The 27337-nt window shown below is 41.6% G+C and overlaps 1 protein-coding gene across 4 annotated transcripts; it reads left to right on the forward strand.

Annotated features, from left to right (window-relative positions):
• Positions 1-428: 428 nt before the first annotated feature.
• Positions 429-22873, forward strand: ABRACL (ABRA C-terminal like). Of its 4 annotated transcripts, none has more exons than XM_074862685.1 (3): positions 429-788; positions 21133-21199; positions 22328-22873. In XM_074862685.1, exons 2-3 carry the CDS (start codon positions 21139-21141, stop codon positions 22510-22512), a joined length of 246 nt encoding a protein of 81 aa, XP_074718786.1. In that variant the 5' UTR covers positions 429-788; positions 21133-21138; the 3' UTR covers positions 22513-22873. The 4 variants fall into 4 exon arrangements, with proteins under 4 accessions (XP_074718786.1, XP_074718783.1, XP_074718784.1 ...); XM_074862682.1 differs by lacking the exon at positions 429-788 and adding an exon at positions 18512-18643; XM_074862683.1 differs by lacking the exon at positions 429-788 and adding an exon at positions 18929-18975.
• Positions 22874-27337: the final 4464 nt, after the last annotated feature.

Here is a 27337-nt window from a genome sequence, read left to right on the forward strand (position 1 = left end):
GGCGGAAGCGCCAGGCTCTGGGGGAGGGAGGGGGGCGGGGTTTAGCAGGGAAAAGGGCCAACAGCGTTCCCCGCCGCCTGCGGGCCCGCCCCCTCCCCTCCCCGCGTCGCGATGCCGACGCCATCGGCGGCGCCTCCGAGGTGGGGGGTGACGGTCTGGGCACACCGCCCGTTTCCTGGGGCCCGGATGTGCAGCGCGGCCGTGCGCGGCAGCGCCCCCTATGGGAGCGGCGGGCCGAGCCGCGGCGGAGGCGTCTCCGCGTGGGGAGCTCCCCTCAGGGAGCCCTTGAGCTGCCGGCGGGGCGCCAGCCCTCGGCTCCCAGCGGGGGACCCCCCGCTGGCCTTGAGACAGCGGCGTTGGCGGCTCGCTCGCTCGCTGGCCTGGCCGTGGCTGCCGCCAGATGGTCGGTGCCCCGAGGGGGAGCTCCACAGTCACTGACGCGGGGGTGCGCGGTCGCGCTGCTCAGGCAGCCCATCCCGGTCCCGCGAGGCGCTGCGGGTCGCCCGCCCCCTGCCCTGCAAGCTCCACAGCGTTCACCTGTGGCGGCCCAGCCTGGAAAGCAGGCGAGAGGTAACCCCTCGCCGCGGCGGCACCAGCGTGAGGGGCTGGGGCAGGGCTGCGCGGCTTCCTGCGCCTGCACTGCAAGGGGCTTGGGGCAGGGCCGCCACTAGTGCAGGTGATCCTGGTAACTGGTGAAGAATTACCCGTTCTCTGTAAATTGCTACTTTCCTCAGTATGCTGTCTGCACCATCAATACCTCGTGCAGCAACACCACATAACACACAACAGTAAGTGTCCTAGATAATAACTCAGTACGTAAGTCTTCCGAGAAAGAACAGGCAAGAGCTCACTCACCTCTTCAGTCAGCTCTTGCTCTGCATCTCTTGGCTGTGTTTTCCTGGATTTTGCGTGTTTCTCCGGGTAAATCCATGCTCTTGCTGCAGTACGCTGACGGAGTTAGTTCCCTCGAAGCCACTTTGCTTTCTGGAGGGAATCTAACATCCCTGAAAGAGTAAAGGCTCTATGCAGGATGCGGTGGTCTCCTGCTAGACCCTTTTGACTAACTGATCTGATTTAAATCTCGCTAAGGTACCAGTCCAGTACTTCATACTCAGAGGCATCCTCTCAGCTTTATCCTTCTTCCCTTTTTGCACTTCACCTTCCTTTACAGCTCCTCCAATTTTTCTCTTTCCAGGTTGCTGTTGCCAACCGCTCTACTTCTCTTAAGCACCTCTTCCTTTCTGCCTCTTAAGATGGGTATGTTCGGAACTTAAAGCAGAGATTCATCTTCCTTGACATTTGAAATACATGGTATATCCTTTTGCTGCTAACTAAAGTTTCAGAAAACCTCTGATACATTAGCTTATAATTAAAATGACAGAACGATCTTCACAGAAATCTACCACCATTATCAAGCTTTTGCAACCCCAAAGGGTATTAATGATGAAACCATATAGATTGATCGCATTTCTTCGTTGGTTAAAATTCGTTAAAATAGGCTATACTGAAGAAATAATTAACTTTTTTATATTATATCTAATTATTATGATTTTATAGGCTTTGATAAGGCCAACTTAGGGCACTTAATTGGAGCTATTGTCACATCGTATCTCTGCAAGTAAAACGAATGTAATCTTTCCTCTACAGCTAAATCCCATACTGCAATTCTATTAGTTATACAGAGTCATTTGTAGAGAGGTTTTTAAATCATTTATTAGCAGATGATGGGGTTCAAGTGCCTTTGCTTCTTATAGGTTCAGTGACTGTATGCTAGTCTGGGCACTGGAGTTTGAAAGATTAATATATGTGTGTAGCTATAAAGTTCTTCATAAGTTAGTGTAAGGACCCCAAAATACTTTTATTGTCAAAATAATGTTGAGGCTCATATCTAAAAGTAATCTGAACATCTTATTATTTTAACTGAGTTGCTATTTTATTATTTGCGTTTTTGCAGAGGGTGCACTCTTTTGACATTAATGGGGATCACTTGGCTGCAACAGTTCATACAAGACACAAAGAACAATACAGGGAAGAGGTTCCCTAGAATGGACTATTCCCACATGTCCAAATGCCAAAGAATTCTGAAGTATGTTTAACAGCTGTATATTTCACTAAAACCATGATGTGTCATGTGAAAATGTCACGTCATTGCTTACTGGAGAATTGTATGCTTTGGGGGAATATGCCAGGCTTTTCACTGTGTACAGCACTACTCTGAAGCCGCCTAGGTAGCTATTTTGGAAAACAGGTGGTTGAGTCTCATTTCCAACTCCTGTACCATAAACTTACCTTCTTGCTTTGTGCTAGTTCGAAGACTGAGCAGAAAGAATAGGAATGACATGACGTGTACCAAGTTCATTTCTAATTCCCAAAATCTACATGTGGGGGAAGCATCTTTGCCTCAGAGAGTCCCAGTACAATGTTTCTGTGTTTGGCTCTGGGATCTCCCTTCCCCCTAACAGGCCCCTTGCAAACCTCCAGGCTGAGGAGGGATCTGCTGTTCAGAACATTACCTGTTCCCATCAGGCCAGACTTAGCATCTACTGAGATTAAAAAAAATAAATCTTTTCAGTGGTTGCTCAATGAAGATTTGTTTCATTTGGCTGGAGAATGTGCTGTTTGCTACAGGATGAACTGAGGAAAAGAGTATTCCTGCATGTTTGTAAGATGTATTAACTTCTCCATATTTGTACTTTTCAGTGTGACTGACCCAAACAATGAAACCATATTTCTATTTTTAGTTCTTCTGGTTTGGAAAGATCTGTATCACAGCATTTCCCAGAACTCATATCAAATAGGCAAAGGAGAAGATTTATGGCAAAATACCCACTAAAATATATCATTAGTGATACATTTTCGATACAGTAGCTTCAGCCTTTGGTACATGAAAAACTTAACTGCCTTGAATTATGGTTTAAACAGAGCAAGAAGAGGAACCTTTCTTGGATTTTTAGGTATTGTACCTTTTATTCTCTTTTTAATGTATCTTCTTAGAATTCAGAGCTCTGAATAGCTAAGAGTTAAGTTATTCTCCACATGGTGCCTACTTTTACTGTATTTTATTTTCTGTGAAGCAACTCTTAGATGACATATATTGATATCAAAGCAGTTATCCTTTTAAGAGATCAAAGTCAGAGAAAATCATCATTGTCATAGGAAGGCCGAGTCTAATGACCCAGATGGAAGGAAGTGCAAGGTTGTTTTGCTGCCATAACAACTCTTAGAATCAGTGCTAAATTATGCATCAATAAAACATTATATTTTTTAGAGAAGGAATACTTTTACAACTTGATATATGACCAGAAATATGTATGTCTATTGCTACTAAAAAAAAAAAAAAAAAGTAATGGTTTATTCATTTAAGGGAAATGCCAGTTAAAACACTGCTCAGGTTTCAGTGTCTTTTATCAGCTGTGAAATTAATGTTGGTTTCTAAAAACTAGTTACACATGCTGAGACTCAATTCTAAATATAAACATAACTCATATACATATGCAGGGTCTAGTCTTCATCAAGTCTAGTGGGAGTGCCATGTCTAGGGTCTACCTGATTTCGATGGGTCTCCGAACCTCTGAGTTCTTATTATAGTTAGGGGGTCTCATGTATGACCTTATTTACACTGAAGTAAGCTATATGCTCCGTTTCTTATTTTTTTTACATTAGAACACCTTCAAATCACTTTGAACCTTACTAAGTATGTATTTGGGTCCACTTTCCATCTTGCACCTGGTTCCCCAAGTTTAGAAAAATGGCCCGAGGTTATTTGCCATTGTCTTTCTAAATTCTTCCGCATACATAATGCTGTGGAGCAGGTTTTACAATCTCTGTCAATATACTCCTTTACCTGCAGCTCATCAGGAGTTACGGGAACTTGTTCTATCCTGATTCTTTAGTGGAAAGACAAGTAGATTAAGGGTAGAAATGAATGGGAGAGGTTTTAAAAAAACCTGCTGTCTCAGATTTTAGAGATGTTTTATTGTTACTGCCTGATCTTTTCAAAAAAGATACCTCTGGAGGTAGGGTACTCTATTCCCAGACAGAAGAATATTTTGAGAATTGTGTTAACACAAATGAAAGAAGTCCCTGTTCTGCTTTCCTATAAAGCATCCTTATTTCGTTTGTACGGAAGCAACATTTTAATGCAAATATAGCCACTGTACAGGTGTTTGTACCCATATTTTTGTAAATTTCTGCATGTATGTTCTGTGTGTTACAGTTTAGAACCTCCTTCCAACCTTGATGTTTACATTTTTGCAATTTTGAAAAACATCAGTTTTGTCATGTGGTCAGGTTTCACCTGCTGCTGATTTTACCTTCTACGAAGTGGCATCCATGTTTCAGAGAACCTACCCTCTGTTCTACCAGTCCTGCTGGGATTGTTTCACCATCAAAAAGGGCATCCCACATTTAAGGCTATGACATTTTCCATGGTGGGTGAAAAAATCCTTTCCACACAGCCATGTAGCCAATGGTAAGAACAAGGAGGGTGTCGTTTTTTCCTTCTGTACCAGGAGAGTGTCTTTGCAAGGAGCATTCAGCAAGCAAGCAGTGGATCTAAAGCGATGTTGTTACTCACCACAATGTGGTCATTCTGGTCCCTCCTGCACCTCAGTGCAGGCACGTCCCGGAAGGGAAAATAATAACTTCTTTCTCAGCAGCCTCCCTAGCGTGTTGTGTCACTGCTGAAATATGTATGGGAACCTGGCTGGAGACATCGACTATCTATGGAGTATTTAACAATATTTCTCTGTGTAAATTTCCTCAATGGAGGATGAATAATACCTTTTCCATATCATTCACCATTGCACCTCCTCAGTTTTCCTCAGTCTCTCCATTAAGCTTTTAATTTGTATATATCTGTCATGGTCCTTGTAAAAGTTGCACATATTTCAAAAATGGCCCCCTTTTCTCTTTCATCCAAATACATCAATTGGTTGAAAGGAGTAAGCTGTCAAATGAAAGCCTCTAAAGGAAAACTTTTTTGATTAAAAAAATCAAAGTGGAAGATACTGGAAAGGAGAAACCTTTACTCCTTTATGATTTTGGCAGATTTCTACATGAGATTTCATCTCTGCACCAAAAAAGGTGGGGGGCACCTACCCTTACCCCAGCACAGCTATATGTGTTTGGTAGGTTCCAGAGAGGAAGTCCTTTAGAGAATGAGTTGAAGGGAGAGTGACTTTTCATATTTACCTCAGCACCTCAAAAGCCTGAGCAGCTGGTCAAATCCCACCTCTCTTTAGAGTTTAAAACTATCCTTGTTTCTTCCAAAAGGCAAGGATGTCTCCTGCTTGCGTGATGCTATCAAATAAGTCTCTGCTTATAGAAATTAGAACTTCATTTAGAGACTTTCAATATTTAACTATAAATCCATCTGGTCTTGCTGCCGTATTTACAGCAGATTATTCATGACAGTGTCTACATCCTCTTTATAAATATATTCTCTATAATTCACAGAGTCAGGAGGGGTAAGAGAAAAGTTAAACTATCTAACATACATAATTCTTCATAAAATTATTTATATATTGATAACAGCTGCCTTGAAGCATGATGAGGTTGTATTCAAATTACTTTTTCTTAATGATTTGGGTTACCTGTGTAGTCCAATATCTTTCTTTGTTCTGAAGCTCTAAAATGTACATTACTGAAGCCCCAGCTAGTCTGAGAACAGTCTTACACCTCCTTCACGGCCTTTATTTACTTAGCTTCCATCTCCCTGGATTCTTGAGCGGTTCTCATTGTTGTTGTACTTCTTACTCTTTCCTCTTGCTCCCTGAATGTGGAAGTGCACTGTAACTTGCTGATGGAAGAGGATGTTATCCCTTCCTAATGGATATGGATTCCACTGAATAATGATCTCCATCTGGGAGGGTTGTTAATGGCTACTTCAGGAAACTGAATTTGTCAGAAATTGGTTACGAGGTGGGAAGAAGTCCTGAAAGCAAAATGTCACATCTCTGTTTCCCATATTACACACATACTCGCCCCCCTTCCTTTTCCTCCTCTCCTCTTTTGGCTGTATGTATAAATGCATCTTTCCTTTTCCATTTCACTTATAATTAGTTTCCATCTTGCTATTTTTTCCTTAAGAGTTTTCAGTTATAATCAGTTACTCAAGGATTTTAATTCTGTCCTTTAACCTTTCTTTCTACATATTTCTTCCTCACACTAGCAATACAATCCTCACAATATTGATAGTCTTGAGATTTGTTCTCCAATTTGCCTTTTCCTTGGGCTTTGATACTTTCTCTATCCTGGATTCACCAGTTTGTTATTTCACAGTGTGATTCTGCCTCTTGGTCAGAATTTGACTCAGCCTGTTCTTGTAGCTGTTTTCCATTAAGATCAGTTTCCTAAGGATTTTAATCACTTCCTTTTTCTCTGTGGTGATGTGGGCTGCTCTTGATGTGTTAAGATAAATAAAATGTAAAACTCCCTCTGTGTCTTATATTTGTTTAAGATAGCAATAATCTAGTTTATTTCTTTTTCTTAAAGTCCTCTAGATCAAAAACACCCCAGTGTGTTTTCAAATCTGCTGTTTTTGTTAAAAACAACACTGTTATGACATTTCTCTGATGTTTGAGTCAGGTATAGCAGGGATATTAAGAATGCTGTATGCTCCATCTGTGGTGGCTATAGGAAGGAGTCTAATAATTAAAGCTCTCTCTATATATAGCTTTGCTTTAATATGTTTTACAGACTCTCATTTCTTCACGCTTTCTAATTTTTACATTATTTTTTTTCTGCCCCTGTCTTTTTTTCTTTTTTTTTTCTTCCGAACATCTTCACTTATTTTGAAGATCTATATCCAATTACATCTCTTTACCCACAGGTATTGTCAGGGATTAGCAAGGGAAGCCGGCAGCCGAGCATGATGACAAGACGGGCAGTGGCCATCTTTGCTGACAAAAGTCCCACCCCGCCACCCCCAGCCAGGGCACCGGGCAGGGCCGGGAGGTCTGGACTGGCGGCCCATGGCCAGGGACAGGCAGGGCTGTGCTGCGGTGGGGCTGCTGCTCTGGCCAGGCCCCATGGCAGAGCCTCAGATGAAGGCAGCTCCCATGGGACGAGGTCAGCCCTGGCTATGGCTGCCCTTCCAGCAGCTGGCTCACAGCTGGCCCTGACCCCCACAGCCAAATCCCCGCTTACCTTTAGGTCATTGACCTCAGCTCCACGTCCCTAACTTACATGTATTGTTGTGAAAGCTAGAATAATTCCATCACGTTGAAGAGTCTAGCTTTGCATTTACATTAGTGTACTTGGGAGCAGAAACTGATTTTGAAATATGGTAGCATTTTCATTGCACTACCATTCATATTTACAGAAACCCCATTTTTTGAGTTCAACAGTAAGATATATACAACATACACAGAACTGAAACTTCTTCTGTTTGCATTAAGAGACTCAAGATGTCAAAGAAGAAAGATGTAGTTTTCCTGTTAGTGTATAAATAATTCCTGAAGCAAGGCTCTTACCATCATAACTTCCTGCTAAACTTGACTCAGTTAGCAAATGCTAATGACAGTCCTGCAATGTAAAATCAATAAATGTTATTTGAACTAAATCTATTATTTGAACAGAGTGGAAATATATTTAATTAACACACATTCAGATGTTCTAAAGAAATTACATTTCTTTTTTTTTGAAACATCATGTTCTATTCCAGTCATTTTAGAGGGACTATATTTGGTAGAATTGGGGCTAAGCCTACATAGTGCTACAGTTCTCTGAAATTAAGTGGAATCGTTGCCAAGTACTTTATTTCTCCCTGTTCCTTCTAGAAAAAGGTTCAGAACTTACAGTTCTTCTAATTAATCATCAATGAGCATATTAGAAACTGGCAGGATGGAATGAATATATGTGCAGACAGAGAGACAATTGCATCTTTTGCTATCCACGTGTTTTTTCATGTAACTGTTAACTTGTGTGTGCCCTTGTATGTGCTTCCCATGAAAGTTGTTTGCTAGGATTTGTGTCTGTGACAGGAGAGAGAATACTCTGAGCACATGAAGCACATATCTCTCTTTTACTGGAGGGTGAAATAAAAGGTGAAGAAAAGCAGCTCTTTACATCATTACTCTTCTCATGCACCTTTTTTTCCAGGCTAAGAGCAGTTTGGCTCTCTTAATTTCATTAGGAAGGGATTAGAATGTATAGTCACCCCTCTGAGTGAAAGGTTGTGTCCCAAATTGGTATCACCTCTGTACTCCTGATAGATCAAATAATGGTGGTGATAAAAGGCAACGCTGATTCTTTGCAGGAATCCAAGCACTGCTGTTATTTGGCTAACGCAGCAGCCTAGATCTCCTAGCTTGAACAGGTGCTAGAACGTAGCAGACCATCTCATCCTCCTCTGCCTCTCCCAACCCAGAGAGAGAGCTACTAGTAGGTTTCTTCATGGCCAGCTTTGGGAGATATCTGAGTAGTGCTTGTTTTTATAGGTGTCTTACAAATACCTGAGAGACAGAAAGGACAAGCCTCGGGCACGAGCTCTGCAATTCCTTTGCGGAGGATCTAGTACAGATGGAAGAAACAGCACCGGACAGCAAAGCGAAGCTTGCTGGGAGTATACAGTGGGCTCATGCTTGCTTCCCCACATTTCTAGTTGCAGGTTGTCACTGAATGAGAGCAGAAACTTATTGTACCACTTCCCAGTTCATTCCAGTGAGAATTGTTGCAACCCTGGCAAGTAGCCTGGGACTTGGGTAGCCAAGGGTGGGCCAAATGTACTTCATAACTCAAACCTTTCTCTTGTTTATATTTGATCGTCATACTCCAGCCATTCAAATGACTTAAGACTTAGGAAAAACAGCTGAGAAAAAGAAACCCAGAAATGGTTTATTGAGATTTTGTGGGCAGGTTATTTATTTGTATAGTTTGATCTTATTACCTGGGAAGAGAGAGAACAATTTGAATGAAGAGCTACTATATTTTATATGAAAGAAAAACAGAGGCAGGAGCTACCTTTGACATACAACCTTTTTATCAGTAAAGGCTTTTCTGCTATTGTCTGTGTAATACAGGAGCCATTTATATATTATTAGATATCCAAATACACTAAATAGAGATGATGCACTCAAAGTGGCAGACCCTTGCTTTTTTGAATGAGGCATAGTGAAAAAGGAGGCAGGAAACTGTAAGAACAATAGGTCTGGTTCCATTTTCCTCTTCTCTTTATACAGAGATTTTGAAGGAAGTGAAATGGCTCTGTTTCCTCACATCTGACCTGTGAGAAAAATAGCCTGTGCAGTCAGATTTTAGCTTGGGAACACATACAAGCTCTATTTCCCAGTAATGAAATAAAGGATGTGTATTCCTTAGAAAGTAAGTGAACGAAAAAACGCCTGCATTTCTTCTGGTGTGAAATACTAGTCTGTCCACCTTCTGTTTGCCTCTGCGATAGAAACATTCTGATCTGTAGTAACCAGTTAACTGACATACTAAGTCTTTATTGGTGACTATTTGCTATTGGGAGAAACTGTTAATACTGAGGATAATTTGTGTGTTTGCTTAGAGAACCTTTGGTAATTGGTGTCAACAATACAGTCTTGGTACTTTATATGTCTCTTAGCCTACAGCTGTGACCAAAGAACTATTATTTGTTCCATGTGTCTTTAGCTATCTAAAAGTTAGTAGTGATCTCTGATCTACATATTAAGAGCTGTCTCTGTAGTGGTGCTTTTTGGAAGGTGAGGTATTCATCTCCTCTACTATAGAGACATAACTATGTGTATATGCAGAGACTTAGTCAAGTAACTAACTTAAAATAGACACCTTACTTTCAGGTAGCTAAAGTCTGGTGAGATGAATACTGATGTAAGGTGTATGCATAGGTAATACAATTTAAAAGCCTGGCTGAAAATTAGGGATCTTTCAACTCCTAACCCAAAATCTTAGCCACTGCACTTTACCCAATGATTTCTTAAATGCCTGCTGACTTTTCAGGGAGATTGTTAATTGTTCTCTGTGCAGTTCATGGCAGTCCTACTTTGCTAGCATCTGCAGATAGAGAGTTCCCCGTGGCTGATGTACATCCTAGTGCAACACCAGCTATTTTAAACAGTGAGCATCATGGGCAGCCTTTCTTCTGAAAAGTGCACTGAGAAAACCAGCTGAGGTCAAGGGAATTCTTCTAAAGGATTACAGCATGAAAGGTCACAACCCACCCTTTTAAGAAACAACAAGAGCTTAGGCTCTCACTACATTTTCCCATCAGATCTCCTCCTTTACTTCCACTGGCAAGTGAAATAATTCAATAAGAGGAAAGTGGGAAAGTTGGCTGGCTGGAGTCTTTGGCTTTGCATGCATCCCCAGAACTAGACAGAACTGATCCACTGAATGACCTTATGATCAGTTGTCTGTGTTTTAGAGACTTTCTCCAGTTTCCCTCCACCCAGAGGACTTCCATCAACTGTCCTCTTAGGGCGCCAGCTATGTGACTCTGGAAAATAACTTAGAGTAATTCCCTGTTCTGCTTTTTATTTCCATTTTAACACCCCACCTCTCCTGAATGTACTCCTGAGGAAGATGGCTAGTATTTCTTCTGTACCTTATCCTACATACTGGACCCGGGCCCACATGTACCTTGTCCCTCTGATGGACAGGCATACCTTGTTTATGTAGCTGGGAAGCTCCTCATCCTACACTGCTTAGTCTATGATGCAACTGATTGTCTAAAGAAAAAATAAAACCATCCTCCCCCCCCCCCCCCCTTCTGTTTCCTGTTAGCACTGTAATTACAGTTATTTATGTTTTCTAGAGCAGAAATACATATATAAATTCTGGAATCATCAGAGCCCCCCCCCATTGTTTCTGCCAAATCTGCAGATCATCAGAAGCATAGTTTCATCTCACCTGATATTATTTTGTAAGCTTCCATTAAATTCAAAATGGAGATGAACTTTTTAAAATGGAGTAATATGCTGGTTCCTAATAGCAGAAGGAAGTTGAAGCTGGTCTAAACTTACGTAAGGAAGACTTGGATTCAGAGGAAGTGCATTGGGAAGTTTCTGTAACACTTCACAAAGAAAACACTTGTCTGTGTGCAAGACAGCTTTTGTGCTTCCTTCAGCAAACGTAAGGGAAGTGAGATTCATTTGTGCTATTCGTGTGACAGAGAACAAATAATGTTTGCTTCAAAATATAACATCACAACACCTTGAGAAGCAAGTATTATTTATATACATGTAAGATAATTATATAGGATAACTATGAACCAAACAAGAAGATGGTTATACTTAATTTTCTTAACTATGGTTTTAAATCTAAGCTTCTCCAACACGTCAGAGATGATGCTTGGACAAAATTTCCTCAGGGAAAAATAAAAAAAGGTAAGACTTATCCCAGAAGCTCAGGATTCACAATTACAATTAACTTTGCAGATGAAAAATTCATGAAAATTCATAAAACTTAGGTGTTAGGTGAACGAGAAAACTGGCACATCATTTGTAATCAAACTGTATGGTGTGTTTAAAAGCGTAAATTAATTTTGTGTTCTCATAGTACTTCCCTGGTAGATATTTGTCTACTATTTGAAATCAGCATACAGTTTGACCTTCTACATGGTGACAGAAATTCCTCCAAGGCTATTAGGTCAATAGGTGAGACCATTAGCAGTGCTCTATGGGAAGCTGCGATGGGAATCTGGTTGTTCTGTGTTGCAGTTTCAAACACCATGAAATCAAATTATTTAGGATCAAAAGACTTGTGGCTTCAGTGCCAGTGAAATTAGTAAAGTTTTATCAGTTAGTAATTTGAACCTCATTTAGATTTCAGAGCTGGCATTGTATCTTGAAACCAGAAAAGAATTCTTAAAAGGCAGTTTATATATAAATTTTACCCTAAAAATACGCTTCCCCATATGCAGGAACCAAAAAAGTGCTCCTGTACTTGACTTAAAAATATAGCATAAATTCAGCGTAATTGCAAAGATTATCAGATTCAGATGATCCAATGTGCACCTTAAGCACAGTTTTTGAACTAAGAATCTGGAATCTAGGCTAGCAAAATTACAGGTTTATCCCTAAAAGTGCTTATAAACAGATTTTTGCATTAAATTATTATTAACTGTCATTAACCCAGTGATAAAGAAGGTTTTCTTATGTTTTTTAGCCAACTCTAACTTCTGTGAACCATGCTTGCATGGCCAGCAGGAGGTCTTGACATTTCACTAAAAAAAAAATTTAATGTAATGACTTCTGCCATGACAAGATTTCATATGTTAAGTAAATGCATTCTGACAAATGTCAATCCACAGTTCCATTTCAGTAAGATTTCCTTCAGGAAAAGATTTTATGTACTTCTGTTGTGAGTCATTATAAATGCCTGAGCTTTTGGAAGGAAATTTATATGAAACTAATAAATGAAGATATTACACCTAGAGCTGTATTTGATGTGGATGTGAACAGTAATTCTATATTAATGTATCTGTCATCTCTGCTACCATTATTTGACATCTTTATGCAAAGCCAGTATTTTTGGTTTTCTGGAAAAGTCCCCAGAATGTCAGTATGTGTATATATGTCTGTGAAGGGAAAGGGAGAAGGGGAGATGATGTTTTTTCGTGATGCATACCAAATAAGAGGACAGAGGGGCTGGGTGATTCAGCTGTGACCATGCTGTCTGGAGATCAGGAGATGCACTGCTGTTTCCTTGCTAGAAGAGATTTTTTGATACCAGGAATCTGAGAAAGTAGTTAGTTTTCATGTTCCTCTCTCTCAAATATTCATCTGTTATAGCAAAGAACACCATAAAACACATTAAATACAATCAGCTATTTATATATTTCTTTTTCCTCTTTATAAACTGTCTCCAAACACTTTTTGATACTCTGCCCCCTCAAGACATTACTGCATATCCTCTTTACTTCCCATCCTCTTGTGCAGAAAAGCATCACCCAAGCTCAAAATAAACCCCCTACGAATTCTGACTTTGTGCATATTTAGGGAGGTTTTGAGTTCAGTCTTACAGTTTTCAAGTAACTCCTCTCAGACTCATGATTAGGGTCATCCCATAGTTCTTTTTACAGTGTGTGCTGTAGGACTAACATCATGGGCCCAGGCTTTTAGCCTGTACTGATACAGCATCTTTCTGTCATTCCATATAGAGGTTTTATTCTTGGGTTAGGTGTAGAGCAAGTAATTGTGGTGATTTATGCCAAGGTTTTAAATACTCCTTCTCTTTTCTATTCAACTGTATTAAAGATTTACATGCTTAATTTAGGAGGAAGCAGCATTACATTGTTTGAAGCACCTAGTGCATAACAAGAAGGTATGGTGTCCTGAGGCCCTTTCTGAAGTAAGTCCTCTCTCCTGGACAGACACAAGTGAGTAACAGCGTCAGTGAATCACTCATGTACCTCAGTGGAAGTGCTCATCGAGTGCCAAGACTGTCAGCAGTCACTATGTCTGTATTTGGAGTCTCTTGTTCTGAGGCTGGTCTGTTGTGTTTGCTTTTACATTAAAAGAAATGCTTATGTTTTGCTAGGTTACTTCTGGAACTCACTGAGAGAGAAAAAGGGGAAAGTGGGTTTTTTTGTTCTGTTTTGGTTTTGGTGTGGGCTTTTTTGGCTGTTATAGGAAAAGTGAAGCTAAGAGCCCATACAATTAATATTTTAAAACATGGCTTTACAGAAAAAATCTTGGAAAGTTTTCCAGAGCATCACTATGCTTTTCATTTTGGTAAAATAATTTTCTCCTTGAAACAACTGCTGACTTAAGACAGAGAGAATAGCCAAGTAAGACTAATGATTGGAGCAAAAATGATGGAGATGCTTTGTGTGTGGAGTTCATAAGAAAACAGTGCTACTTTCCTGGTTGATTGGTTTGTCTCAAACAATATAGTTGTTCTTCTGATTATCTCTAACAACCATACTTTCTGAATATTGCTTATTCCCCTCAGATTTCTATAACAGCATTGACTTGCTGTGGTTTTTAATTTCACATTGTAGCCAAAGGCACTCTCTTGTTCTAAGAAAAACTACCTTACTTTTTCTGTGGTGTTACAAAGCCCACAGGAATAAGGAATGTAGTAGATCCTCTACCACTTGAAATCTTCACATCAGGTGAAGACATATATTTTAAGGACCTGTTTTAGCCTGGGCTGAAGTGGCTTTACAGCTTCATGTTGAGTCATAACCCTACAGTGGGTTGCATAATACGGCACACCCATGTTGAGAAGTGACTCATGGCTCATACGTGATGGGGCTGGGCTAAGACAAGACACATACACACATTCCTGGTTGAATCACCGTACTGTAGTTTCTGTCCAGCTTTGGAGACAGTAAGGAGAATCTCTGGCACTTTGGACAGGTGTAAGTTGCTGGCGTTAAAGCAAAGGGATGGGACACAGGCACATGTGGCAGGAACTCATGTCTCTACCAAATCAACAAGTCAAACAAAAATGTGTTGAAAGAACAAAGTAACACCCAGACTATGTAAGAAGACAAATAAGATAATCTCTTCCAGCAGTGAAATCTGCAAATCATGGTGGCAGTTCTAATGGTTTTTAGCTGGGGAGGATCTCAACCGCAAACTGTGTGTATGTATGTGTGGTGCGTAAGTCTGCCTATTCACGAGCACATATAATGCAACAAAAATTCAAGAGAACAGTATTGTACAAAACAAGAACAGCATGAGTTATCAAGAAATGCTAGTTAAGTGAGAATATTTAGTTAATATATGCTGGAAAACAGAAAAAATGGCCATTACCTAGCAAATGACCATGTAAGTTTCTCCTACATTTTTCAGTCTTGGCACATGCTGCTACTCACCTGTCTCTGGAGAAACCTGTTGCAACAGATACGTTTACAACATGTATACTGTAAACATTAAAATCTTTTATAAAACTGATTTCTATTGGGGTAGGAAGACAAGGTCCATTCAGAAGCAATAAACAGCTGAAAGGTGGGACGAGACAAAGAGGTAGAGCTGATGGTCAAATTTCATGAGGGAGAGAGGTTACTAGTGCGCACTTAGTACCATCTCTGTCTGGACCTGTGTTATTCAAAGCTGTCATTGATGACATGGGAAAAGAAGTGACAAAGTTTGTGTGATCCTATTTCAAATCACAAAGTAAAACAGCCAATGGTACTGAAAAATGCAAAATAATATACTGGAGGGAAATATTCCTAATTATCTGTAACAGAACAACTAATTACTAGCACTTTGGAAACAGTTTTTGAAACCAGTGTGGATAGGGCTCAGCACTGTTCAAAAAGGCAAGTAAAACGTTGGGAATTATTAGGAGTAAGAACAAAATCATTATGTTGTCATATATACTATACCCATGTGCTGAATAATGCTGACAGTTCTACTAATTCAATCCCCATAAAGGACGTGGAATTATTTGAAAAATTATAAAGAACAACAAGAAGGATCAGCAACATGAAAAGACATTCATTTCACATGAATTTAAATAAAGCTAGGGCTCTTCAGCTTGAAAGTAAGATGAGCCATGGGAGAGCTATAGGCATGAATGTGGTGGAGAAAGGAGAAGATGGAATAATTACTTGCTCCAATAAGTGCCAGAAGCCAGGAGAGAAACCAGGGGATCAACTGATAGTTTTCATTGATTATACTGTTTTCCAAATGCCTGCTCTTGGTCACTGCTGGAGGCAAAATGCTGGGTTAAATTGATTGTTTGATCAGATCCAGTATGTCTACTGTGGTGTTCTCAACCTACGTTTTCTAAATTTTGTGTTGCATAATTCCTCTGGCTGCCTTGATGTAAAACTGTGCCTCTGGGGGGACAGTAACAGTACAGTGAGATGCCAAGGAAGGTCAAATTAGAATAGTATTTTTGAAGGCAGAATCGCATGACTTTTGGGGAGCACTCTTAATAAATGCAGAAAGGGGGATATGAATTATGAGTCCGACCATGAGCTTAACCAGTGATATGAAATATGTACGAGCAATATTTCCATGTCCATCCTGTGTGCTTGTAAAGGACTATTTTGCACTTTTTTTTTTTTAAAGTATCATTTTGTGGAAGCAGAATGACAAAAAATCACCATCTCCATAATTCTCATGTTTCTTGCTCTCTGCTGCTGCCCCTGTAAAGGACATAATCAGTCACTTAGTCCTGATGCTGCTCGGTTCATTTTCATACTTTGGCAGCATCACTGTTCCCTTAATTGTCATGGTAACAGATGGTTTTGAGTACTGATTTACCTAGAAGTATTTTAACATTACATGACAAGGAAGGGCCACAAAAGAAATAGTAATGAAAGCATACTGTGTTTTGATAATCTCCTGATGTGTTCCTGGGGACCAGTACTTGGGTACATGACACTTTCTTCTCAAATGACAGAATTAAAAAAAATAATAATTTGTAGTTCCTCAAAAAAAAAGGATTAAAAGAAAATAAGATAAGGAATTACAGGTTTTTGTTCATCTTTCTCAGATGTATAGTTGATCTCTTCTTATAAATTAGGGGCTACGATTCAAAGCAGACCTAGAAAAGAATTCCTAATATAGGTTTCATCATCATCATAATACTTTTGGTCTGAAAAGTCCCAAACTGTTACTCAATCAAACATAAATTATCCAATTATCCATAATAACCATCAGATTATGCAAAGGCCTACATTATTTGTGCAAATGTAATGGTGTTCTGATGATTAAGAAATCTAGAGTACTTGTGTGATAGAATTGAAAGCATGTTCTTAACAATAAAAACAGAAAATAAGCACTTTTATTCTATACTGCTAAATCACTGGAATATTTGCCATGTTTGCTAACATACTAATTAGATTCTCTTTTGAAAGGTTTATCTCAGATTTTCCTTAAAAGTCTATCCTTTTTGCTATTGTGTTGGCCAACAAAATGGAAGATCTTAGGAAAAGTAGTATGCCTTAGTATAAACACATATGCCAACATATCCACAGAGCATCAGTGCTTTTCAGATACTACATTTTTCTGAGAATTCTCCAGTGTCTTTTGATTCAGTTGAGTCAGATTTAAATTTCATTAATTTCATTATCAATTTAGGAATCTAGCCCTTTCCATCTTAACTTGTTTTCCTAACTATCAGGGTTTGTTTTGAAAAGAGCACCCCTTACTGATGTTAAATACCGCTAATCTGTTTGGGAAAATGTTTTGACGTGCTATCATCCGCTGAATATATAGCTCCTTGAGCAGAAAGCAGTACGGGGTTTTTTTTGACTAACCAAAGATTCTGTACTAATAAATAGTGATTATTCTAAGGAAAAGTTAACCTTTTAATAACACCAACATCCCTTGGAAAAGCAAAGGGCTTGGACTGCAGTTACCTGTTCCAGATAAAAATGTGATCTCTTGGTGTAATTTCCACTGTGCAAACCAATTTATCTAGCTGCAGGTTCCACCAAACGAGCCCTAGCAGAGCTTGCTGTAGTGGTTTAAGGTGCTGTTAGCTATTTATTCATCCTTACACCAGGGATGGGGGAATGTGGTGAGGGACCAGACCTCACTGGTACAGCCCACAGTCTGAGAAAGTATCTCAGCCTCACCCTCAGAAGCTAATGGATGAAAATGTGAATTGCAAGGGCTAGAAATAGCTTCTCATACCAACGCTGCTTCAGGGGCAGTCATGCCTGCTAAGGAGGTGGGAGAGACAGCCAGGAATGGCAATGCCTTGAGCTGTGCCGGTGAGAATTTTCTGGAGACATTTGGTGTGAGCCTTGCCTCTGACTAGCGGGTTGGCAGCAGCCTCGTTGCTTTGTGGGAGTTAATGCAGCTGTCGGGTTTAGTGCCTGTGTCCTTGAGAGAAGATGTAAACATTTCTGTGAGGTGAGGAGGAAGCAAGAGAGACAAGAGCAGTAGCTAATACTAAGATACAAGACGGAAGAAATTAAGTTGCCTTCTCTCCACAGTGTAGAGTGCAAAGACCTGGCGGTGAATGAAAAAGTAGATAAACTGCAACATAACTTTATTGAAGTTAAATAATACTGATGTAGCACATTCACTTTCTCTGGAGAGAGAGCTGTTTTTCTAGGAGAAAACCAATGTGGGGGGCATAAGAAAAGAATGTGGCATAACGTCACCCCGGGGAAGCCAGTGGAGATGGAGAGTACGAGGCAGGGGATGGGGACAGTGACAGTGACCGAAGCAACACAGTGTACTGCGTTGCGAGCAGGCCTGGAAGAGAGGGAGTTACTGGAGGCCTTGGGAGGCATTTTACCACGCGCACTTTGTCACGAAAAGAACGACGTGCGCTGATCAAATCCGCAGATGGCACGAAGTCGGGAGCCGCTGACGCGGAAAGGGGCGAGGTTGCGGACGGGGGCAGAACGACACGGTCCTTCCACTGGGAAGGCAGGGCCAGGCCCTCGCCCTCGCCCGCGGCCTGGCGGCAGAGGGGGGGCACTGCCGCCCGCAGCCCTCGCACGCCCCGGGGAGCGGGACCCCGGTAGGGCCAGCAACGGCAGAGCCCAACGTGGCCGAGGGCGCCGCACCCGGTCGGCGGGGAGCTCAGCGCCGGGAGGGGGCGCGAGGGGGCGCGGCCCCCCGGGCGCCGGGCGGGGCGGGGCGAGGCGAGGCCCCGGCGGAGGCCGCGTAACCGCCGCCCGCCCCTCGCCCTGCCCCCGCCTTCCGCCACCCCCGCGGTGCCTCACGCGGCTCCCGCCGGCGGCGGCCCCTCGCGGTGAGAGCGGCGACGGCAGCGGGTGAGTGGCGGCGGCGGCGGGAGCGGGTCGGGGGTGCCTCGCCGGGGGGAGCCGCCCTGCTCTGTCCTGCCCTGCCCTGCCCTGCCCTTCCAGCCGCTCCGGGGAGAGGGAGGCGCTGCCCGCGCAGCCGCCGGCAGCGGCGGGCGGCTGCCCCTCGCCCGGGCGGGGCCCGTTTCTCGGTGCGCCCCGCGCAGGCGGCGGCAGAGCCCGGGGAGGCGAGGGAGGGGGGATGGGGATGTGTGTCCTGGCGGGGGGTGCCTCGGTGGGAAGGGGACCGCGCGCTGCCTCCAAACGCGGGCCCGCCGAGGAGCCATCTTCTGCGGTGACTGCAGGTTCTGCAACGGGAGGGGCCGGTGCGGTGGGTCACAAGGATGTGTTTGTGATAATAACCGTTAGGAGAATTTCCAGCAAATAAAGAGAAGTTTAGTTTTCGTACTACGTACTGAGAAATCATGCTGGCTTCCAGCAGTGTGTTGGCATCAGAAACAGTAGAGTTTAACAGTTGGCGTGCGCTTCTGATAGTTGGTGTGTCAAGTATATGACAATATAAATTACCTTAAAATACCTAGAATCCCCTCTTCCTTACACAGCCTCGGTTCTCTGATCTCAAAAGTGTGGGGCAGTAATGTAGAATATATGTTTTTCTTTTAATTCTAAATGTTGCTACTTAAATTGTCAGTGTATGTGTATGAGGGAGAAGAATTTTAAATTAACGTGAATTTAAAGAGTTAAAAGTTAAAGTAAAAAGGCCTTTAAGGTTAAAAGAACTTTAAAGAGAAGCTAATTATGCCATTGTAATGACCAATATTAAAATTGGCAGTTTGATAAATTAGTAGTGATAGTGTGAGCTTCTTGGTAGATGGGTCATATTTTCCTCGGTGAGTTGTGGCAGTGTATTTAGTGCGCAGTTGAACAAAATCTGAAAGTTTGTAGAATTCATCTGAGGCAGTGCCACTCCCGCAGCCCTGCTGCCGCGCCCTTTTAAGGCAGCTTTGCAGAGCGAGTACCACGGCGGCGCATCCTGCTGCGATGTTCCTGTTAGTATGTTCATGTCCACTTGAGCGTTTGTTCTCATCATGCGTGAGGGATGGAACTGGGGTTTGGATGGGGCTTTGCCTGAAACCCACGCTGATGCTCAGCTTGCTCAATTTTGCATGTTAAAAAGACAGGGGTTTGGGATCTGAAAATCAGACTCTGTTACAAAAGTTCTTTTGCTTCTCGGATGAAACATGAGGGGTCAGGAGGTGAAACTATGTCACTCTTACCTATTTTAACTCAATAAAAAAAGAAGGAAGGGGACGCTTTTCTCTTAGGAAGAGTTTGTGATGCATCCAGATGTCAATTTTTTTAAGCCCGATTACTCACCAGATCTGTGCAGAAATCCTGTTTTCCTGAACAATAGAGGGTCTCAGTGCTCAGTAAGCCCCTTTCGGACAGCGCTCAGCTCCAGAAGCTCGCTCTGTAGCCTTTGTTCCAGACTGCATTGTTAGCACCTGTGGAGGCTGCATTTGAGGCTTTGCTTTGTCTGTGGGGCCCAGTTTCTTGTGCTTACCTTGATGCCAGTTTTTTTCTTAAGGAGTTCCACATCTAACAGTTTCATTGTGTTGACGCCACTTTGTGCAGCATAGATCCCAAAACACCTTTCAGGTGCCCTCAGTTATTAATCGTGGACACTTTGTAGCCAAATAGTGTTTTGTGTGACTATAGCGTTGCCATCTACTAAGTTGCATTCGGCAAGGCATTGATGCACATTGGTGAAAATTGCCCCGTTTTACAGCAGAGAGGTGCACAGGATATGTTTGGCGATACGTTCCTTGGGATCACTATGAATGGAAATAAATTTTGGCTGCCTTAGGATGTGCCTTGCATAGTTTGTCTCTGGCTCAGTTCTGCTCTCAGTAGCCATTGTGCGGTAGCTGCTGTCCATTCAGGCACTGTGTGCACGCGTAGGTCTGCTGTAATCAGCTGGATGTCTTTGATACCATGCCAGGGTAAGTGGAAAGCTGTGGTGTGGTTTAAAAAAACAAATCTATTGTATATTCCATATGCCAGAGAGGAATTCAAAGGAAGATGTTCCATTTTTATCAATGCCCTCAATAGAAAGTTGCAAAGCCCCTGAAGGCCTGTGACATTGCCAGGATGCTCTGATTCTGTGGCAGCCTATGCTCATTCTTTAAAACAAACACCCCCACCCCCCCTGCCCGCCCCGACCTTCCCACATTTTTCATATTTTGAGATTAGCTTCTTATATTTGTGTTTAGAATGTACCAAGGTTCCAGTTTCTGTTCACTTCCGCTCAGATGTGGAGGTGTGGAGGCTCTTTATCCGTTCAAGACTGAAATCTCAGATTATCCTGTAGCCATGTGTCTCCAGGCTACTGGGATTTACAAAGTGCTGTGACATTCCTGACGAACTGAGAACAGGCCAGGATGGCGCAAAGGATTTGCAGGTCTCCTAATAACTTTGTCAAAATTTATTTTACTTTTTAGACCACAATGAATGTGGAACATGAAATTAGCCTCTTGGTTGAGGAGATTCGGCGGTTGGGAACCAAAAGTAAGTACTGTAGTATCTCTGACCGTACAGATATAGTCATGTTATGCCTGTGTGTATGTATATGACGTGTCATACAGATGTAGTCATGGTATATCAAACTATGAACTTGGCAAATTTAATTAACCTGAAAACTTGCATATATACTTAATGTTGGACTGTATGGTATTTCCTACGTTCCATCCTTTGAAGTAGTTCTTAATTAAATTAAGTTAAATGTTGAGCCTCTGCAGCACAGAGGATGTAGGCCTGAAATCCTGCTCCCACTAAAATCCACTGCAAAATTACCCTTTTCTTTAGACTTCCAATACTTGCTGTGGCCATCAAAGAAGAAAGTTACACCTTTTCCTTCCATTTCCTTCCTTGGTAGCTTCTGAACTTCAGAATTCATACACTTCAATTCTGTTCATCATAGTATTATTTGGAAGAAATTGGTGTGTATGCCTAAAACTAATCCAGAAGTTACAGGTGTAGTCCCAACCTTCCTACAACTTGCTTAGAAGGTAGCCTTTTCTCTTAAGATTGTTTTTTCATTGTTAAAACTTCCTTTTCTTTACAAATATTTGTACAATTTGTGGTTGTGCTACCTGCTCATATATTTTGGTTTTAATGCAATTTCGTTCAGTTTCCTTTGTTTTTCAAAACCTAAGTGGATATGTATGTCTTGCATTTGGATTGACTGCATCTGCCCTTTAGGAATAACCTAGCTAATCTTAACTTTTATTTTAAAATTCATTCTTTCTTTGTTGAGAAATGAATTCACACCGTAGCTTTTTCAATGTGAACCTTAAACATTAATAAATTTTTAAAAAATTTTGAAAAATTAACATTTTTATTATTTAAAACCAATTTCCTCCTTATGCTTTGAAGAGGTTCAATAGCCTGTGCAGTAAAAATAAACATAGCAGATATGTGGGTTTTGATATGAGTCTCTGGAAAAAAGGGAAAGTCATGCCAGGCAGGAGTTCTGCCTACTATATATTGTCAGCATTCATAACATGTTCCCCAATAAATCGGGAAACACCATGGGGTTTATTTTCAATATTCTGACTGTGTGTCACTTTGTTTCCCCAGTAATCTCCTAAATGAAAGAAAATCTGCATGTGTTTTCACGTTATATCTTTGGTTTAGATGCCGATGGACAAGTGAGCGTGAAATTTGGTGTCCTCTTCGCTGATGAAAAGTGTGCCAACCTCTTTGAAGCTCTAGTGGGAACTCTTAAGGCTGCAAAGCGACGGAAGATTGTCACTTACCAAGGGGAGCTACTTTTACAAGGTGTTCATGACAACGTTGATATCATGCTGCTGCAGGACTGATGCAATGTTTCAGCTATGCATTAGTGGAATTGTTTGAGACGGTGACTTTCAACATCCTCTCAATAAGGCTGATCATTCTAAGGAGTTTTGATGTATTTTCTATATCTTTATAGTCAAAAGGAAACTGTCCTATTTTGGAAAACATTCCCTTTTGTAATTCTCCCTAAAATGGTACTGTATGTGAGTAAGATAAAAGATGCCAGATATCTCTTTTTTTAAAAAAAAAAAAAATCTCAGGTAATGCTCTCAAATTCTGGTGGTTATTTTCAACATATGAAGAAGGGGACTGGTAATTTAATGTTTACAAATCAAAATGTGCCATGAAAGTATAAAATAAAAGCACATACTTAAATTTATGTAATTCTTATTGCTGTTGTTTCTCTTTTTTATTTGCAATCTGAAATGAAAGCAAACTGAATTCCTATAAGGAACGTAGTTAAGTAACTCTACAGAAAGCATGAGTGACAGTGAGATAGAAATAATTTTGCAGCATGATTCAATTGAAGAATGACCATCCTTCAGAGGGACTAGATTGTGCACAAAAAGCCATGAATGATAGATGTACCTCATTCATCTCTGGCAGTGTAATATGCTTTCATTTTTTTGGCCTCTAGACTTTTGAAGGCAGTGAATGAGGAGCTCCCTGAACACTTTCATGCAGTGTTAACCAAATAATGGTACAGCAGTTTCAGGTTGTGATTATTTTCCTCACAGAAATCATACTTTCTCTAAACCACTCCAGGTAGAAAGTGGGAAGGGAGGGGGTAAAAAGGCCTTTCGATATTTTTCTAGCTTACTGCTAATTCTTCTTAGTAGGTAAAAATTCTCCCTCCAGCAGGGAGAAAGAGGTGCTACATGAAGAAGGCAGCAGTGGGTAAGCAAACTGCTTACTGCTCTATGCTTCTACTCTGCAGCCGCAGCTCTTAAAGTTGCAGGATGGGTGAATTTCCCTTTACTTAGCAGCCTTTTACAAGTGCAAAATGCTTGGAAAGTGTCTCCTTATTTCCAGATACAGGAAATGCATGCGTGATTATGGAATCCCTACAAAGCTGTGTAATTCCAGCTGCTGCGCCTTTCATCTTTGTTTGCTCTGGTTCACACAACAGGAAAACAACTTAAATCCTGTGTGCAAACAGATCTGGGCTGCTTCTGCCTGTGCGGGCCCCAGAATCTGGAGAGCAGGGAAGTGATACACAGAGAAACTTGAGCTGTCTGGGTCCAAGCCAGCTGGAGCGGACAAGCAGAGCAGGAGCTCATCACTGCTTACTGGCTCCAGTGCCCTGGCACTCCAGTGCAGCTCTTCCGCTTCCAGACCTGAGCTGACAAGTGCCTGCACCCCTGTGCTCCTCAGGTGGAAAGACAGGGGACTGAGACCCAGGCCTTCTGCATTAGGGGTGAGACCAGGCAGCTCTGCATTACCAGATAACCACAGCTGTTTTTTCCTCTGCCTCTATGTTGTTGAAAGCCTGAGTCAGTGTCTGGGTTCACAGGATAGCCTGAGTGCGCTGACAGATTGCGAGTGCTTTGTGATTGAGATGCCAGTTTTGGTACAGGAGGGCACCAGCCTGCCTCAGCCAGGATGCAGTTCTCCGTGCATGTTCACGACAGCTCTTTAAGCACTGAAGGGGCCTCAGCTTTGCACATTTAATCAAAAAAACCCCAGGAAACAGTAAATTTAAGGCTCAAGGCTGAGTTGGAGCTGAGATGGGACTATGAAGAGACCTTTATGTCTCTCATTTTGTTTATCCTCTTAACAATGCAAATAAATGTATCCAGGGCTTCTGGGAACACCATGTAGAAAGAGACAGCAAAACTTGGCACTAAAACAAATGTGTAACAACCAGAGGAGAATGTGACTGTGTACTGCCCCGGGGGAGTTGAGATTCGTTTTCCCTCTGTTTCTGAAAGCAGAGGAGGAACAACGTGAACAAGGATGTATATCCAGGAACTTGCACTCAGCACAACGCTTAATGTCTGCTGGCCCCAGAATTGCGTAAACTGCTTCACTTCAGGTTATATATGACCACTGTTGACTTAGTTTCTAAATTTTTTTTTGCAGAGAAAATCAAATACTAACATTGCTTCACATGCATGGGACCACACCTCTGTTAAGGAAATAATTACCACAGCAAATGACCTGGACACAAGATGTAGTTCCTGGAGCACTTGACACAATAATAGAAAAGCTAACTGTGGGGAAGGCATGACCAGTTTTTGTAAACAGTAGGACAATCAGCATTCCCCTGTGATGGATTCATGACCTTGCCAGCCATGGGTCTGAAGGAAGTTTGTAGGTCAGCCAGGAGCACCAGTGATTCCAAAATAGCAAGTGATTCTCCTGAATGCTGGGAAGTAGGAAGATACAGAGATCTTTGACAACAGCATAAAAGAGTTGTCAGTAGGGCTGTTACCTGCCTGTGATAATGCTGGGATATTAGCGAAAAAGTAGCTTAGCTAATTCAGTCTCCATCTGTGTAAGATCTGAAAGCATGGCAGAACCTTAAAGGGAGGTTAGATGAGGTCCAGGCAAATCTAGCTGGTACAGTTTAAGATGTTACCAGTGTATGTCTTCAGGAGGGACTGTTAGAGTAACTGATGGAGTCGAGTGTATGCACTCACCTCAGTTTTTTCCATGCAAAAGTCCAGTGACTGGAGAGAAATGTGCTTTCCAAAGCAGTTTTGACTAAGCTGTGGAGGCACAGAGGTGCAGTTTTGTGTAACCTCTGGCAAGGGGTGGTATCATCTTAAAGTTTTCAGCTCTTTCTCTTGTGAGCATAGGTTTTTGCTGGGAAGTTGAGCAAAGGAAGGGTCAAAATAGATACAATCTTATCTTTTACGTGCCCCTTTCATGTTGGAATGAATTTTGAAAATGCAAGTTGTGTTTTGCTCGTTTCTCTTCTCCCCTCCAAAGCTTTGCTGTAGGTGTTCTTTCCACTTCAAGGAATTTCTCTCAGTGACAGCAATGTTACTTTTGCCATTCATATCAGTGTAAATTTGGTTATTTTACTTACTTTCTTTGCCACAAAAAACACTTGAAGGAAAGAACAAGAGTAGCAGGAAGTTCTTACACACTGAAAACTGGTTATATTGCCACTGATACTTAGCAGTTTTATTTAAAAATAGTTGGATGTTTCAGAAATAGGCTGAGATTCTTTACTCCAGCAGCACAAAGTGACTATTAAGCATGTTTAAACAGTTGCAGGGCCTTTGCTAAGATGACACAGTACGCACTAATGAATGCCAGAGGACTGGCCTTGGGGCTCCATATCAAAACACTAACCGTTAATGATATCTTTGTATCACCTCCACTTGGTATAAAAGAACAGTTCTAAATGTTTGGTCTACACCCTGCAGCGTAATTCATGTTTGGTATTGCCTGAAAATCCTCTGTCTAATAATTGTATGATGGGAATCGTGGTTTCAAGGACTTAAAAAAAGCAAAAAAGCCCAACATGCATTTCTTCTGGAAGCTGGCAAAGTCAGTATTTTTTCAAAATTCATGTTCATGTCCTTTTCAAGGAAATATGGAACATTTGGTCTGTAATGGGTCTTTTTTTCTGATTTTTAAGAAAGTGATTCATTCCAAAGCCAGCCACAAAGGGTAGAACGAAATATGAACAAAGCAGTTTCAAGGAAAATGAATCCCTAGACCAAAAACTATGTTGCAGTGCTCTGACAGCTATTTGGGACAGGTGATCTGGCTAGGTTGAAGAATATGAGTTTGTTGGTTGACTCAGTGACATATTTAAGCCTGAATACCTTTCAGGACAAAAGGCAGTATGACATACTTTGTTTTGCAAACCAAAAGTTGATGATATATGCCAGAATACTCTTGTTTTTTTCTGCTTTCCTACAGACCAGTCCATTTTTTACTTTAGAAACTGTCCATTAGGCTTATGAAAAAGACCCAAACTATCCCATTTGGTGCATTTATTGCATACCAGAGAAAAAGACAAAGACAAGAGAACTGCTTAGTGCTCTCCAATACCTGCAGACAGGATCCAGGTCAAGACTGTTAATGTTACATGTGACGCTAAAAACCAATGGTCTGCCTTTGCTCAAAGGTCTAGCACCCATATGAACCTAGATCTCCTAAGGATTTGATTTTCAGGGCAAGATATCTTCAGCATTCTGTTCTGAAATGGCATTCTCAAAGAAAATCAATAGTAGGTTGAAGAATTGCTCCAGTGCAGTGATTTCAAGGAATCTGTATGGTCTATATTTCCAGGTACTCCTCTAAAAAAAAAGCTGACCAGGTTAGTTAAGGATAAGTGCTTGACAGTGTTTTTAGAAAACTGGTGTATTTAAGATCTAGTTACGTAAACTGCTTAAAGTGAAATTGTTCTAATAAAGTTTTCCTGAGGGTGGCAGTTCAGTTTAGTTCTGCCACTCTTGAGTACAGCTTTAGCCACAAATATATTGTAGATGCATATCTAAGCAGCTGAAGCCAGTCTCCTGGCAAGTATTTTGAATTAATGCACCAGAAGAAGCATAATCTTGTGGTGTAGCCTAGATGTCATCACAAATTATGCTTATCTCCACCAGAGCACCTGAGCGACTCGAGGAGGTTAAATACCAGCCTGGTACCTGGGGAGGGAGTAGTGCAATCTACAAGCACCCTCCAGAGCCTTGTCAGATCAGATCCAGATCAAACTTCCTTTCAGAGAAATGCTTGCAGTCAGACCTGAGCATTTTCCCATACGGCATTTTCACACATATAGCAGCATTGTCCATGACCTTGCTCCTTTTTGGAGCTTATTCCTGCATAACCACTGCAAGCTGAGTGACACTAAAGTCTTACGGCCCTCTTGCCATGCTTAAAGCT

The sequence above is a fragment of the Strix uralensis genome, chromosome 3 (genome assembly GCF_047716275.1).
Source record: "Strix uralensis isolate ZFMK-TIS-50842 chromosome 3, bStrUra1, whole genome shotgun sequence".
Lineage (NCBI taxonomy): Eukaryota > Metazoa > Chordata > Aves > Strigiformes > Strigidae > Strix > Strix uralensis.